Source organism: Salvelinus fontinalis, chromosome 27 (genome assembly GCF_029448725.1).
Source record: "Salvelinus fontinalis isolate EN_2023a chromosome 27, ASM2944872v1, whole genome shotgun sequence".
Classification (NCBI taxonomy): domain Eukaryota; kingdom Metazoa; phylum Chordata; class Actinopteri; order Salmoniformes; family Salmonidae; genus Salvelinus; species Salvelinus fontinalis.
The window spans coordinates 37,124,083-37,140,221 of record NC_074691.1 but is presented as its reverse complement, the minus strand read 5'-3'; the positions used below and the strand labels follow the sequence as shown (position 1 = coordinate 37,140,221).

The following is a 16,139-nucleotide window of genomic DNA, read 5'->3' as shown; positions in this document are numbered from 1 at the left end:
ATCTATGTATAGTCACTTCACCCCTACCTACATGTACACTGCTGCTACTCTCTGTTTATTATCTATGTATAGTCACTTCACCCCTACCTACATGTACACTGCTGCTACTCTGTTTATTATCTATGCATAGTCACTTCACCCCTACCTACATGTACACTGCTGCTACTCTGTTTATTATCTATGTATAGTCACTTCACCCCTACATACATGTACACTGCTGCTACTCTCTGTCTATTATCTATGCATAGTCACTTCACCCCTACCTACATGTACACTGCTGCTACTCTCTGTTTATTATCTATGTATAGTCACTTCACCCCTACCTACATGTACACTGCTGCTACTCTCTGTCTATTATCTATGCATAGTCACTTCACCCCTACCTACATGTACACTGCTGCTACTCTCTGTTTATTATCTATGTATAGTCACTTCACCCCTACCTACATGTACACTGCTGCTACTCTCTGTCTATTATCTATGCATAGTCACTTCACCCCTACCTACATGTACACTGCTGCTACTCTGTTTATTATCTATGCATAGTCACTTCACCCTACCTACATGTACACTGCTGCTACTCTGTTTATTATCTATGCATAGTCACTTCACCCCTACCTACATGTACACTGCTGCTACTCTGTTTATTATCTATACATAGTCACTTCACCCCTACCTACATGTCCACTGCTGCTACTCTCTGTCTATTATCTATGCATAGTCACTTCACCCCTACCTACATGTACACTGCTGCTACTCTCTGTCTATTATCTATGTATAGTCACTTCACCCCTACCTACATGTACACTGCTGCTACTCTCTGTTTATTATCTATGCATAGTCACTTCACCCCTACCTACATGTACACTGCTGCTACTCTGTTTATTATCTATACATAGTCACTTCACCCCTACCTACATGTACACTGCTGCTACTCTCTGTTTATTATCTATACATAGTCACTTTACCCCTACCTACATGTACACTGCTGCTACTCTCTGTCTATTATCTATGCATAGTCACTTCACCCCTACCTACATGTACACTGCTGCTACTCTCTGTTTATTATCTATGTATAGTCACTTCACCCCTACCTACATGTACACTGCTGCTACTCTGTTTATTATCTATACATAGTCACTTCACCCCTACCTACATGTACACTGCTGCTACTCTCTGTTTATTATCTATGCATAGTCACTTCACCCCTACCTACATGTACACATTACCTCTAACCTGTACCCCCACACCCTGACTTGGTACTGGTACCCGCTGTATAAAGCCTTGTTATTGTTATTCTTATTGTGTTACTTTTTTTATTTTATTTGGTAAATATTTTCTTAACTTTTCTTGAACTGCACTGTTGGTTAAGGGCTTGTAAATCAGCAATTCACAGTAAAGTCTACACTTGTTGTATTCGGCGCGTGTGACAAATAAAGTTTGATTTGATTTGAGTATGGCTGTTAGTTAACTGTTGAACTATTTCTACTGCAGCTTTCACTTTAACAGTTTCTTCATCTGCTTGGCCTGTTAACTTGTAAAACCAGTTACATTTTGACTCCACCAAACTGGATCTGACTGGCTCAAAATGTGAGCAAAATACACATGCAGAGGTAAAGGTGTGTGTGTGTGTGTGTGTGTGTGTGTGTGTGTGTGTGTACCTGCTGTGGTGGAAGGACTTGAGTTTGGGCTGCAGCAGAACAAACAGCACCACCAGCAGCAGCAGGAGGGCCACAGAGGAGGCTGTGGACGCTACGATGGACAGCGCTGGCATCGCCAACGGAGACCGCAGCTCCTTATCTGATTCACAGACAGAGAGACAGAGAGACATAGAGACCGAGAGACCGAGAGAGAGAGAGAGAGAGAGAGAAAGATGGATGGGGAGAGGTTTAGGATTGTTGCTTTGGCAGAACAAATATCTACTTCTGTTATGCAATAGAGCATTGTGAAATTGAATTTAATTAAGAGAGGGAGACAGTCGGGAGACAGCAAACACTGGACGATACTTACAATTTTTTTATTTTTTTTAAATTGAGTGATATTTTCTGAGCATTTGGACAGAATCAACTGAAGGGTTCCTCAACGTTCTACTGAGACAGGAGCTCTTAGTCTGACAACTAGATATGGATGCTGGTCTACTACACTACATACAGTAGGATGTGAGGGAGATGTTCTACTCAGACAACTAGATATGGATGCTGGCCTACTACACTACATACAGTAGGATGTGAGGGGGATGTTCTACTCAGACAACTAGATATGGATGCTGGCCTACTACACTACATACAGTAGGATGTGAGGGGGATGTTCTACTCAGACAACTAGATATGGATGCTGGCCTACTACACTACATACAGTAGGGGGGGGGGGGGGCGTATGAGGGGTGTGGGGGCTATGAGGGGTATGTGGGGTATGAGGTGAGGTGTATGAGTGGTGAAGTGAGGGGTATGAGGTGATGGGTGATGTGAGGGGTATGAGGTGAGAGGTATGATGTGAGGGGTATGATGTGAGGGGTATGAGGTGTGGGGTATGAGGTGAGGGGTATGAGGTGTGAGGTATGAGGTGTGGGGTATGAGGTGAGGGGTATGAGGTGTGAGGGGTATGAGGTGTGAGGGGTATGAGGTGTGAGGGGTATGAGGTGTGAGGGGTATGAGGTGAGGGGTATGAGGTGAGGGGTATGAGGTGTATGAGGTGAGGGGTATGAGGTGAGGGGTATGAGGTGTGAGGGGTATGAGGTGTATGAGTTGAGGGGTATGAGGTGAGGGGTATGAGGTGAGGGGTATGAGGTGAGGGGTATGAGGTGAGGGGTATGAGGTGAGGGGTATGAGGTGAGAGGGGTATGAGGTGAGAGGGGTATGAGGTGAGAGGGGTATGAGGTGAGAGGGGTATGAGGTGAGAGGGGTATGAGGTGAGGGGTGAGAGGAGAGATGATCTTACCTTGGCTGAGGCGGCAAGTGATCTGCATGGGTGCGTCCCACTCCCCATTCTGACAGGTGAGGAACTTGTAGTCCCCCTTCAGAGCGTAGCCCTCGTCACAGAAGTACTCTATCACGGTCTTCTGGGTGAGGCGGTGGCAGGGGGACGGGTGGCACCTGTACCCTCCGTTCTCTGGCTCCGTGGGAGGGGGGCACACTGTGGGAGAGAGGAGAGGTAAAGATGGAGACAGAGAGAGGTAGAGAGAGACAGCAGTAGAGAGAGAAAGCGGTAGAGAGAGACAGAGGTATTTGTATTTATTATGGATCCCCATTAGCTGCCAAAGCAGCAGCTACTCTTACCAGGGTCCAGCAAAATTAAGGCAGTTTATACAATTTTGAAACATTACAATGATTCACAGATTTCACAACACTGTGTTCCCTCAGGCCCCTAATCCACCACATATCTACAGTACTAAATCCATGTGTGTGTATGTGTGCGCCAATGTTTGTGTTGCTTCAGTCCCCGCTGTTCCATAAGGTGTATTTTAATCTGTTTTTAAAAATCTATTTTACTGCTTGCATCAGTTACCTGATGTTGAATAGACTTCCATGTAGTCATGGCTCTATGTAGTACTGTGTGCCTACCATAGTCTGTTCTGGACTTGGGGATTGTGAAGAGACCTCTGGTGGCATGTCTTGTGGGGTATGCATGGGTGTCAGAGCTGTGTTTTAACATTTTATTTCACCTTTATTTAACCAGGTAGGCTAGGTGAGAACAAGTTCTCATTTGCAATTGCGACCTGGCCAAGATAAAGCAAAGCAGTTCGACACATACAACAACACAGAGTTACACATGGAGTAGAACAAACATACAGTCAATAATACAGTAGAACAAAACATCTATATACAATGTGAGCAAATGAGGTGAGAAGGGAGGTAAAGGCCAAAAAAAGGCCATGGTGGCGAGGTAAATACAATATAGCAAGTAAAACACTGGAATGGTAGATTTGCAGGGGAAGAATGTAGTAGAAGTAGAGATAGAAATAACGGGGTGCAAAGGAGCTAAATAAATAAATAAAGAAGGGGAAGAGGTAGTTGTTTGGGCTAAATTATAGATGGGCTATGTACAGGTGCAGTAATATGTGAGCTGCTCTGACAGCTGGTGCTTAAAGCTAGTGAGGGAGATAAGCGTTTCCAGTTTCAGAGATTTTTGTAGTTCATTCCAATCATTGGCAGCAGAGAACTGGAAGGAGAGGCGGCCAAAGGAGGAATTGGTTTTGGGGGTGACCAGAGAGATATACCTGCTGGAGCGCGTGCTACAGGTAGGTGCTGCTATGGTGACCAGCGAGCTGAGATAAGGGGGGACTTTACCTAGCAGGGTCTTGTAGATGACCTGGAGCCAGTGGGTTTGGCGACGAGTATGAAGCGAGGGCCAGCCAACGAGAGCGTACAGGTCGCAGTGGTGGGTAGTATATGGGGCTTTGGTGACAAAACGGATGGCACTGTGATAGACTGCATCCAATTTATTGAGTAGAGTGTTGGAGGCTATTTTGTAAATGACATCATCGAAGTCGAGGATCGGTAGGATGGTCAGTTTTACAAGGGTATGTTTGGCAGCATGAGTGAAGGATGCTTTGTTGCGAAATAGGAAGCCAATTCTAGATTTAACTTTGGATTGGAGATGTTTGATGCGAGTCTGGAAGGAGAGTTTACAGTCTAACCAGACACCTAGGTATTTGTAGTTGTCCACATATTCTAAGTCAGAACCGTCTTAGTAGTGATGCTAGACGGGTGGGTGGGTGCAGGCAGCGATCGGTTGAAGAGCATGCATTTAGTTTTAGTTGTATTTAAGAGCAGTTGGAGGCCACGGAAGGAGAGTTGTATGGCATTGAAGCTTGTCTGGAGGTTTGTTAACACAGTGTCCAAAGAAGGGCCAGAAGTATACAGAATGGTGTCGTCTGCGTAGAGGTGGATCAGACTCACCAGCAGCAAGAGTGCCAGTAGTTAAGACAGACAGCTCAGTGCATTCAACATGTCAATTCCTCTCATAAATAAAAGTAGTGATGAAGTCAATCTCTCCCCCACTTTCAGCCAGGAGAGGTTGACATGCATATTATTAATATTAGCTCTCTGTTTACATCCAAGGGCCAGCCGTGCTGCCCTGTTCTGAGCCAATTGCAATTTTCCTAAGTCCTTTTTTGTGGCACTTGACCACACGACTGAACAGTAGTCCAGGTGTGACAACTAGGGCCTGTAGGACCTGCCTTGTTGATAGTGCTGTTAAGAAGGCAGAGCATCGCTTTATTATGGACAGACTTCTCCCCATCTTAGCTACTACTGCATCAATATGTTTTGACCATGACAGTTTACAATCTAGGGTTTCTCCAAGCAGTTTAGTCACCTCAACTTGCTCAATATCCACATTATTTATTACAAGATTTAGTTGAGGTTTCAGTTTTAGTGAGTGTTTCATTCCAAATACAATGCTTTTAGTTTTAGAAATATTTAGGACTAACTTATTCCTTGCTACCCACTCTGAAACTAACTGCAGCTCTGTGTTAAGTGTTGCAGTCATTTCAGTCGCTGTAGTAGCTGACGTGTATAGTGTTGAGTCATCCGCATACATAGACAGCAAGGGGCCTAAACAGTTACCCTGGGGAATTCCTGCTCCTACTTGGATTCTGTTGGAGAGGCTTCCAATAAAGAACATCCTCTATGTTCTGTTAGACAAGTAACTCATTAGCCACATTATATCAGGGGGTGTAAAGACATTACACATATGTTTTTTCCAGCAGCAGACTATGATCGATAATGTCAAAAGCCACACTGAAGTCTAACAAGACAGCCCCAACAATCATTTTATCATCAATTTCTCTCAGCCAATCATAAGTCATTTGTGTAAGTGCTGTGCTTGTTGAGTGTCCTTCCCTATAGGCATGCTGAAAGTCTGTTGTCAATTTGTTTACTGGAAAATAACATTGTATCTGGTCAAACTTTACTAAGGGTCGGTAACATTGAGCCAGTAAAGGGGGCATTACTATTCTTGGTTAGTGGAATGACTTTAGCTTCCCTCCAGGCCTGAGGCCACACGCTCTCCAGTAGTCTTAAATTTAAGATGTGGCAAATAGGAGTGGCAATATCATCTGCTATTATCCTCAGTAATTTTCCATCTAGATTGTCAGACCCCAGTGGATGTCATTGCTGATAGACAAAAAAAAAAACTCCTACACAATGACTTTATGAAATTCCAAAGTAAAATTCTTGTCTTTCATAATTTGATCCGATATACTCGGATGTGTAGTGTCAGCGTTTGTTGCTGGCATGTCATCCCTAAGTTTGCTTATCTTGCCAATGAAAAAGTCATTAAAGTAGTTGGCAATGTCAGTGGGCTTTGTGATGAATGAGCCATCTGATTCAATGAATGAAAGTTATAAAAGTTAGCTTTTTTTACCCAAAATTTAATTTAAGGTGCCCCAAAGCTTTTTACTGTTTTTCTTCAAATAATTTCTTTGTTTCATAGTGTAGTTTATTTTTATTTAGTTTAGTCACATGATTTCTTAATTTGCAGCATGTTTGCCAATCAGTTGGGCTGCCAGACTTAATTGCCATACCTTTTTCCTCATCCCAACAAATGTTCAATTCCTCATCAATCCAAGGGGATTCAACCGTTTTTACAGTAATTTTCTTAATGGGGACGTGCTTATTAGTAACTGGGATAAGTAGTTTCATAAATGTGTCAAGTGCAGCGTCTGCGGTAGAGAGAGAGGGAGTGGCAGAGAGAGCGCGAGGTAGAGAGAGAGAGAGAGCGTGTGAGGTAGAGAGAGAGAGAGAGAGAGAGAGCGCGTGTGAGGTAGAGAGAGAGAGAGAGCGTGGAAGAGAGCGAGAGAGAGAGCGAGCGAGAGGTAGAGAGAGAGAGAGAGAAAGGTAAAGAGAGAGGGGTAAAGAGAGAGAGAGAGAGGTAAAGAGAGAGAGAGAGAGGTAAAGAGAGAGAGAGAGAGGTAAAGAGAGAGAGAGAGAGGTAAAGAGAGAGAGAGAGGTAAAGAGAGAGAGAGAGGTAAAGAGAGAGAGAGAGAGGTAAAGAGAGAGAGAGAGAGAGGTAAAGAGAGAGAGAGAGAGAGGTAAAGAGAGAGAGAGAGAGAGGTAAAGAGAGAGAGAGAGAGAGGTAAAGAGAGAGAGAGGTAAAGAGAGGTAAAGAGAGAGAGAGAGAGGTAAAGAGAGAGAGAGAGAGGTAAAGAGAGAGAGAGAGAGGTAAAGAGAGAGAGAGAGAGGTAAAGAGAGAGAGAGAGAGGTAAAGAGAGAGAGAGAGGTAAAGAGAGAGAGAGAGGTAAAGAGAGAGAGAGAGGTAAAGAGAGAGAGAGGTAAAGAGAGAGAGAGAAGTCAGATAACTATTCTAATCGATGCAGAAAGCCAGTAAGATGCTTCAGAACAAGTACTGGTGAGTGTGTGTGTACTTACTACCAATCGTTGGTGTGTATGCGGTGTGTGTGTACTTACTACCAATCGTTGGTGCGTATGCGGTGTGTGTGTACTTACTACCAATCGTTGGTGTGTATGCGGTGTGTGTGTACTTACTACCAATCGTTGGTGTGTATGCGGTGTGTGTGTACTTACTACCAATCGTTGGTGCGTATGCGGTGTGTGTGTACTTACTACCAATCGTTGGTGTGTATGCGGTGTGTGTGTACTTACTACCAATCGTTGGTGTGTATGCGGTGTGTGTGTACTTACTACCAATCGTTGGTGCGTATGCGGTGTGTGTGTACTTACTACCAATCGTTGGTGCGTATGCGGTGTGTGTGTACTTACTACCAATCGTTGGTGTGTATGCGGTGTGTGTGTACTTACTACCAATCGTTGGTGTGTATGCGGTGTGTGTGTACAACTACTAACCATCAGCGTGTATGCAGCGTGGAGGCAGGTGGGACCATGTTCCAGCGGTGGTACAGGTGATGGTGGTGGCTCCATCCGGGGTGTAGCCCGGCTCACAGCCATAGGACAGCAGGGTACCAGGGGGGGAGTAGCCTCGGTTCCCCTGAGTCTGGTTCACCAGCTCCCCATGCTGTACAGCTAGCGGCTGCGGGCATCCTGGAGGACACAGAGGTGTTTGTTTCATATTAGCAGTTTAGATTTGATAGGAGACAGGATATGCGTCTCTGCGGATGGAAGACCACCGGTAACGAGACATCTCATGGAACGGAAGGATTTGTATTCCTGTGCTTCATCACAGTCTCAACAGAAATATGTTCAGACTGCAGCATTCACACTAGAAACAGGGATTAGGTTAGTCTGAATGTCTGCTGTCACCTGAAATGTCTCAGAGGAGGACTCCTCTCCTGTTTAATATCTCTATAGTCTTGGTCATAACAGAAAGGACTGGTGGCTAACTGAAGAAGAGAGGAAGGGGGACTGTGAACAGAGTTACAGCACTATAAGCCACTCAGACAGGTTGAGAATGAACCCCAGAGCCTAGCAGTTCACTGATCCACTCTCCAATACTTCATCTGTGGTGCTGCCGTACTGTACTGTGTGTGTGTTTGGCGTGTGAGTGAGACAGAGAGACAGAGAGTGAGTGTGTGTTCCCGCTTCCCAGCACAGTAAAAGAAAGGAAACATTACTTCTCTGAATGTGTGTGTGTGTGTGTGTGTGTGTGAGTGAGACAGAGAGACAGCGAGTGAGTGTGTGTTCCCGCTTCCCAGCACAGTAAAAGAAAGGAAACATTACTTCTCTGAATGTGTGTGTGTGTGTGTGTGTGTGTGAGTGAGACAGAGAGACAGCGAGTGAGTGTGTGTTCCCGCTTCCCAGCACAGTAAAAGAAAGGAAACATTACTTCTCTGAATGTGTGTGTGAGTGAGACAGAGAGACAGAGAGTGAGAGTGTGTTCCCGCTTCCCACCACAGTAAAAGAAAGGAAACATTACTTCTCTGAATGTGTGTGTGTGTGTGTGTGTGTGTGAGTGAGACAGAGAGACAGCGAGTGAGTGTGTGTTCCCGCTTCCCAGCACAGTAAAAGAAAGGAAACATTACTTCTCTGAATGTGTGTGTGAGTGAGACAGAGAGACAGAGAGTGAGAGTGTGTTCCCGCTTCCCACCACAGTAAAAGGAAGAGAACATTACTTCTCTGAATGTGTGCCAGTACCTTCCCACTGCGCCGAACACACACACCTGCCTCACTAAAACACGGTGAGAAAAGTGATATTCTACCACCTACACGAATGAAAACCATTCCAACGGTAAACTAGCATCCCAGACATTGACGGTGTAAATTTTCAGGACTAACAACAGCTTGGACAGCAAAACAACAGCAAATCTCAGTGATTTGACGGGTTATACGTGGCAGGACAAGCTGACATTTACACAGTTTAAACCAGGGAGACGGACATTGTGTCAAGAACAGCCGCAGGCACCTCTTTGAAGTCAATATAAAATAGGAGTCTAAACAATATTCCTTCCAGAATGACTATCTTCAGTCGGAGAGAGCGAGAGAGAGACATTTTTGGTCCCATTCTGTCTGAGTTTCTCTGTTGTAATCACAGGCCGAGCTGTTTAGGTATCTTTCTGCCCTGGCTGGCACAAATAGACGGTGTGTGTGTGTGTGTGTGTGTGTGTGTGTGTGTGTTGCTCCTCCATGTTCCATCTTACTCTCTTATCTCCAGGGGGAAATGTAGCTGCCACCAGAAGATTAGGCACACCCACTTTATAGGCTATATCATTTTTATTTGAGTCATTTAGCAGACGCTCTGATCCAGAGCCACTTACAGGAGCAATTCAAGCTAAGTGCCTCGCTCAAGGGCACAGACTTCACCTAGTCGGCTCGGGGATTCGAACCGGTTACTGGCCCAACGCTCTTAAAACGCTAGGCTACGTGCCGCCTGTCTCCCTCCTCTTATGACAATTGACTGATTAATCGTCCGATCTTTAAGAGTCTTCATAATGTGGTCTGGTGGACGATTAGCTGATGACCAAACGCTGCAGGCCAGCGGGACACAAACCGCCTCGGGACGAGCTAAGCAGAGGACTGCGTGTCGGCGCTCGATTGCGTGTGAGAGGTCAACAGAGGACAACAAGCACAACAAGAAGCTGCAGCAATAAATCCCATATGAGTTGAAGAGGCCTACTACTACTTAGACTTGGCAGCTACAGCTTTACTACATAACCTCACACCATCAAATTATTTTCTTGCCAAAACTTGACGTGTTGCCAAAGGGGACTGACTGTAACGAATAACAATTTCTAGTCTGCCAAACGGAATGAGGATTTTACTACAGTAAACAAACAACCTTGAGAAGTCAGAAGATTTTTTGGAGAAGCATGGCACTAGAAGTAGTATTATCTCAGTAGAAAACGACTCTTGTCCTCGTTGCTTTAACAAGGCGTTGAAAGCACTGCACTAGACCTAATAGACCTCCTCTATGACATCATCAGTGTGAAACTAGTACATTATCACCACTGGCTGGCTAGAATTCATTAATTCTAGTGTCTCTAGTACATTATCACCACTGGCTGGCTAGAATTCATTAAGTCTAGCGTCTCTAGTACATTATCACCACTGGCTGGCTAGAATTCATTAAGTCTAGCGTCTCTAGTACATTATCACCACTGGCTGGCTAGAATTCATTAAGTCTAGCGTCTCTAGTACATTATCACCACTGGCTGGCTAGAATTCATTAAGTCTAGCGTCTCTAGTACATTATCACCACTGGCTGGCTAGAATTCATTAATTCTAGCGTCTCTAGTACATTATCACCACTGGCTGGCTAGAATTCATTAAGTCTAGTGTCTCTAGTACATTATCACCACTGGCTGGCTAGAATTCATTAAGTCTAGCGTCTCTAGTACATTATCACCACTGGCTGGCTAGAATTCATTAAGTCTAATGTCTCTAGTACATTATCACCACTGGCTGGCTAGAATTCATTAAGTCTAGCGTCTCTAGTACATTATCACCACTGGCTGGCTAGAATTCATTAAGTCTAGCGTCTCTAGTACATTATCACCACTGGCTGGCTAGAATTCATTAAGTCTAGCGTCTCTAGTACATTATCACCACTGGCTGGCTAGAATTCATTAAGTCTAGTGTCTCTAGTACATTATCACCACTGGCTGGCTAGAATTCATTAAGTCTAGTGTCTCTAGTACATTATCACCACTGGCTGGCTAGAATTCATTAATTCTAGTGTCTCTAGTACATTATCACCACTGGCTGGCTAGAATTCATTAAGTCTAGCGTCTCTAGTACATTATCACCACTGGCTGGCTAGAATTCATTAATTCTAGTGTCTCTAGTACATTATCACCACTGGCTGGCTAGAATTCATTAAGTCTAGCGTCTCTAGTACATTATCACCACTGGCTGGCTAGAATTCATTAAGTCTAGCGTCTCTAGTACATTATCACCACTGGCTGGCTAGAATTCATTAAGTCTAGCGTCTCTAGTACATTATCACCACTGGCTGGCTAGAATTCATTAAGTCTAGCGTCTCTAGTACATTATCACCACTGGCTGGCTAGAATTCATTAAGTCTAGCGTCTCTAGTACATTATCACCACTGGCTGGCTAGAATTCATTAAGTCTAGCGTCTCTAGTACATTATCACCACTGGCTGGCTAGAATTCATTAAGTCTAGCGTCTCTAGTACATTATCACCACTGGCTGGCTAGAATTCATTAAGTCTAGCGTCTCTAGTACATTATCACCACTGGCTGGCTAGAATTCATTAAGTCTAGCGTCTCTAGTACATTATCACCACTGGCTGGCTAGAATTCATTAAGTCTAGCGTCTCTAGTACATTATCACCACTGGCTGGCTAGAATTCATTAAGTCTAGCGTCTCTAGTACATTATCACCACTGGCTGGCTAGAATTCATTAAGTCTAGCGTCTCTAGTACATTATCACCACTGGCTGGCTAGAATTCATTAAGTCTAGTGTCTCTAGTACATTATCACCACTGGCTGGCTAGAATTCATTAAGTCTAGCGTCTCTAGTACATTATCACCACTGGCTGACTAGAATTCATTAGTTCTAGTGTCTCTAGTACATTGTCACCACTGGCTGGCTAGAATTCATTAAGTCTAGCGTCTCTAGTACATTATCACCACTGGCTGGCTAGAATTCATTAAGTCTAGCGTCTCTAGTACATTATCACCACTGGCTGGCTAGAATTCATTAAGTCTAGCGTCTCTAGTACATTATCACCACTGGCTGGCCAGAATTCATTAGGTCTCTAGTACAAGCACATTTAGATAGCCTAATCATTCTGAATAGAGAGAGAGAGAGCAGAGTGAGGAGAGACGTGAAAGAGGGGAGAGATGTGAGAGAGCACCCCGCCTCTCTCCCCTCATCCATCCCTCCGCTTCCCGCTCTTCCCACCTCCATCCCTCTGTGCAAGAAGGAGCAGGAGGCACACTGCCAGAGCCCTGCAGAATGACCTCCAGCAGGCCACAAATGTGCATGTGTCTGCTCAAACGGTCAGAAACAGACTCCATGAGGGTGGTATGAGGGCCCGACGTCCACAGGTGGGGGTTGTGCTTACAGCCCAGCACCGTGCAGGACGTTTGTCATTTGCCAGAGAACACCAAGATTGGCAAATTCGCCACTGGCGCCCTGTGCTCTTCACAGATGAAAGCAGGTTCACACTGAGCACATGAGCACATGTGACAGAGTCTGGAGACGCCGTGGAGAACGTTCTGCTGCCTGCAACATCCTCCAGCATGACCGGTTTGGCGGTGGGTCAGTCATGGTGTGGGGTGGCATTTCTTTGTGGGGCCGCACAGCCCTCCATGTGCTCGCCAGAGGTAGCCTGACTGCCATTAGGTACCGAGATGAGATCCTCAGACCCCTTGTGAGAACATATGCTGACACATGCACATTTGTGGCCTGCTGGAGGTCATTTTGCAGGGCTCTGGCAGTGCACCTCCTTGCACAAAGGCGGAGGTAGCGGTCCTGCTGCTGGGTTGTTGCCCTCCTACGGCCTCATCCACGTCTCCTGATGTACTGGCCTGTCCCCTGGTAGCGCCTCCATGCTCTGGATACTACGCTGACAGACACAGAAAACCTTTTTGCCACAGCTCGCATTGATGTGCCATCCTGGATGAGCTGCACTACCTGAGCCACTTGTGTGGGTTGTAGACTCCGTCTCATGCTACCACTAGAGTGAAAGCACCGCCAGCATTCAAAAGTGACCAAAACATCAGCCAGGAAGCATAGGAACTGAGAAGTGGTCTGTGGTCACCACCTGCAGACCCATTCCTTTATTGGGGGTGTCTTACTAATTGCCTATAATTTCCACCTTTTGTCTATTCCATTTGCACAACAGCATGTGCAATTTATTGTCAATCAGTGTTGCTTCCTAAGTGGACAGTTTGATTTCACAGAAGTGTGATTGACTTGGAGTTACATTGTGTTGTTTAAGTGTTCCCTTTATTTTTTTGAGCAGTGTATATTTCCATTGATTCTTAAAGAATATAACTTATAAATGCCCCATGAGCTCAGTTCAACTGTCAGAACCCGAAATATAAGCTTGTTTTACTCCAATGTTTGTAAACAATGTAAATGTAAAAACACACACTAAATAGTCTGAAATCATGGTTAAAACTATACTTGTTTAATATAATGGATGGTCATTCCTTGCATCCATAGCTCTGTCTGTATACGAATTTGAGAGTGGTTCGATTTCTCGTGCCCCATACCTCAGCTTTTTTACTGAAACAGGGTACACTTTGTTATTATTTCAACTGCTGATTGCCCCTTTAAGAATTACTTGGTTCATTGTGAGAGTCTAATGCCCTGGTGTCTGATGGGACTTCAAAATAAAAGGGCATTTAGTGGGTTCCAACGGGTCCTATGGGGAGAGAGAGAGAGGCGGGGGAGGGGGGCGTTAAAATCCTCTCTCCGCCCATCTGTCACCAATGACAATGAGCTGGAAAAGAGAAAGAAAGAGGGAAAGAGAGAGGCAGAGAAACAGAGACAAGAGAAAGAGAGAGAGAGAGGAAGGGACTGGGAGGGTCTTAGTCGGCTCCGGTAAATTGAAATTCTAATTATCCTTCATTACAAGCTGCTGGAGGCCAACTCAGACCACATTATTATAGTAATGCAGCTGCTGAGAGGCTACGGCAGGACAATAGACACCCAGAGAGAGAGATGGGGGAGAGAGAGAGAGAGAGATGGGGAGTGAGAGAGATGGGGAGTGAGAGAGGGGTGGGGAGAGAGAGAGAGGTGGGGGGAGAGAGAGAAAGAGAGAGAGGATTAGACTAAAGACTGGGAGGAGGAGGATAACCCCTCTCCCTGGGTTGGTAAATATGTTTTGGTTTCTTTGTTAGTCTTTTGTTGTTGTTGTTAGGTTGGAGTGGTTGGATGGATGGTGTTGTGTTGTGTTCCCATGCCTCCCTTTATCTCTCTCTAATCCAGGGATTTGAGTCAAGCCGTCATTATCAGAGCGTTAAACTCATTACATGAGACTGCTGGAAAGGAACAGAGGCTGAGGAGGTTGGCTCTATTGACAGTAGAGAGGCTGAGGAGGTTGGCTCTATTGACAGTAGAGAGGCTGAGGAGGTTGGCTCTATTGACAGTAGAGAGGCTGAGGGGGTTGGCTCTATTGACAGTAGAGAGGCTGAGGAGGTTGGCTCTATTGACCGTAGAGAGGCTGAGGGGGTTGGCTCTATTGACAGTAGAGAGGCTGAGGAGGTTGGCTCTATTGACAGTAGAGAGGCTGAGGGGGTTGGCTCTATTGACAGTAGAGAGGCTGAGGGGGTTGGCTCTATTGACAGTAGAGAGGCTGAGGAGGTTGGCTCTATTGACAGTAGAGAGGCTGAGGGGGTTGGCTCTATTGACAGTAGAGAGGCTGAGGGGGTTGGCTCTATTGACAGTAGAGAGGCTTGGCTCTATTGACAGTAGAGAGGCTTGGCTCTATTGACAGTAGAGAGGCTGAGGAGGTTGGCTCTATTGACAGTAGAGAGGCTGAGGGGGTTGGCTCTATTGACAGTAGAGAGGCTGAGGAGGTTGGCTCTATTGACAGTAGAGAGGCTGAGGGGGTTGGCTCTATTGACAGTAGAGAGGCTGAGGAGGTTGGCTCTATTGACAGTAGAGATGCTGAGGGGGTTGGCTCTATTGACAGTAGAGAGGCTGAGGGGGTTGGCTCTATTGACAGTAGAGAGGCTGAGGAGTTGGGTCTATTGACAGTAGAGAGGCTGAGGGGGTTGGCTCTATTGACAGTAGAGAGGCTGAGGAGGTTGGCTCTATTGACCGTAGAGAGGCTGAGGGGGTTGGCTCTATTGACAGTAGAGAGGCTGAGGAGGTTGGCTCTATTGACAGTAGAGAGGCTGAGGGGGTTGGCTCTATTGACAGTAGAGAGGCTGAGGGGGTTGGCTCTATTGACAGTAGAGAGGCTGAGGGGGTTGGCTCTATTGACGGTAGAGAGGCTGAGGGGGTTGGCTCTATTGACGGTAGAGAGGCTGAGGAGGTTGGCTCTATTGACGGTAGAGAGGCTGAGGGGGTTGGCTCTATTGACAGTAGAGAGGCTGAGGGGGTTGGCTCTATTGACAGTAGAGGGGCTGAGGAGGTTGGCTCTATTGACCGTAGAGAGGCTGAGGGGGTTGGCTCTATTGACAGTAGAGGCTGAGGAGGTTGGCTCTATTGACAGTAGAGAGGCTGAGGGGGTTGGCTCTATTGACAGTAGAGAGGCTGAGGGGGTTGGCTCTATTGACAGTAGAGAGGCTGAGGGGGTTGGCTCTATTGACAGTAGAGAGGCTGAGGAGGTTGGCTCTATTGACAGTAGAGAGGCTGAGGGGGTTGGCTCTATTGACAGTAGAGAGGCTGAGGAGGTTGGCTCTATTGACAGTAGAGAGGCTGATGGGGTTGGCTCTATTGACAGTAGAGAGGCTGAGGGTGTTGGCTCTATTGACAGTAGAGAGGCTGAGGAGGTTGGCTCTATTGACAGTAGAGAGGCTGAGGAGGTTGGCTCTATTGACAGTAGAGAGGCTGAGGGGGTTGGCTCTATTGACAGTAGAGAGGCTTGGCTCTATTGACAGTAGAGAGGCTTGGCTCTATTGACAGTAGAGAGGCTTGGCTCTATTGACAGTAGAGAGGCTTGGCTCTATTGACAGTAGAGAGGCTGAGGAGGTTGGCTCTATTGACAGTAGAGAGGCTGAGGGGGTTGGCTCTATTGACAGTAGAGAGGCTGAGGGGGTTGGCTCTATTGACAGTAGAGAGGCTGAGGGGGTTGGCTCTAT

At 45.9% G+C, this 16,139-nt stretch overlaps 1 protein-coding gene across 1 annotated transcript in view; it reads right to left on the bottom strand.

Moving 5' to 3' along the window:
* susd6 (sushi domain containing 6) overlaps window positions 1-16,139 on the bottom strand; it is a 63,406-nt gene that overhangs the window by 5,246 nt on the left and 42,021 nt on the right. The window contains exons 3-5 of the mRNA XM_055885669.1: window positions 7,806-8,000; window positions 2,938-3,132; window positions 1,662-1,800 (exon numbers count right to left, since the gene is read on the bottom strand). Coding sequence (XP_055741644.1) covers window positions 1,662-1,800; window positions 2,938-3,132; window positions 7,806-8,000 — 529 coding nt within the window. The remainder of the gene's footprint in view (window positions 1-1,661; window positions 1,801-2,937; window positions 3,133-7,805; window positions 8,001-16,139) is intronic.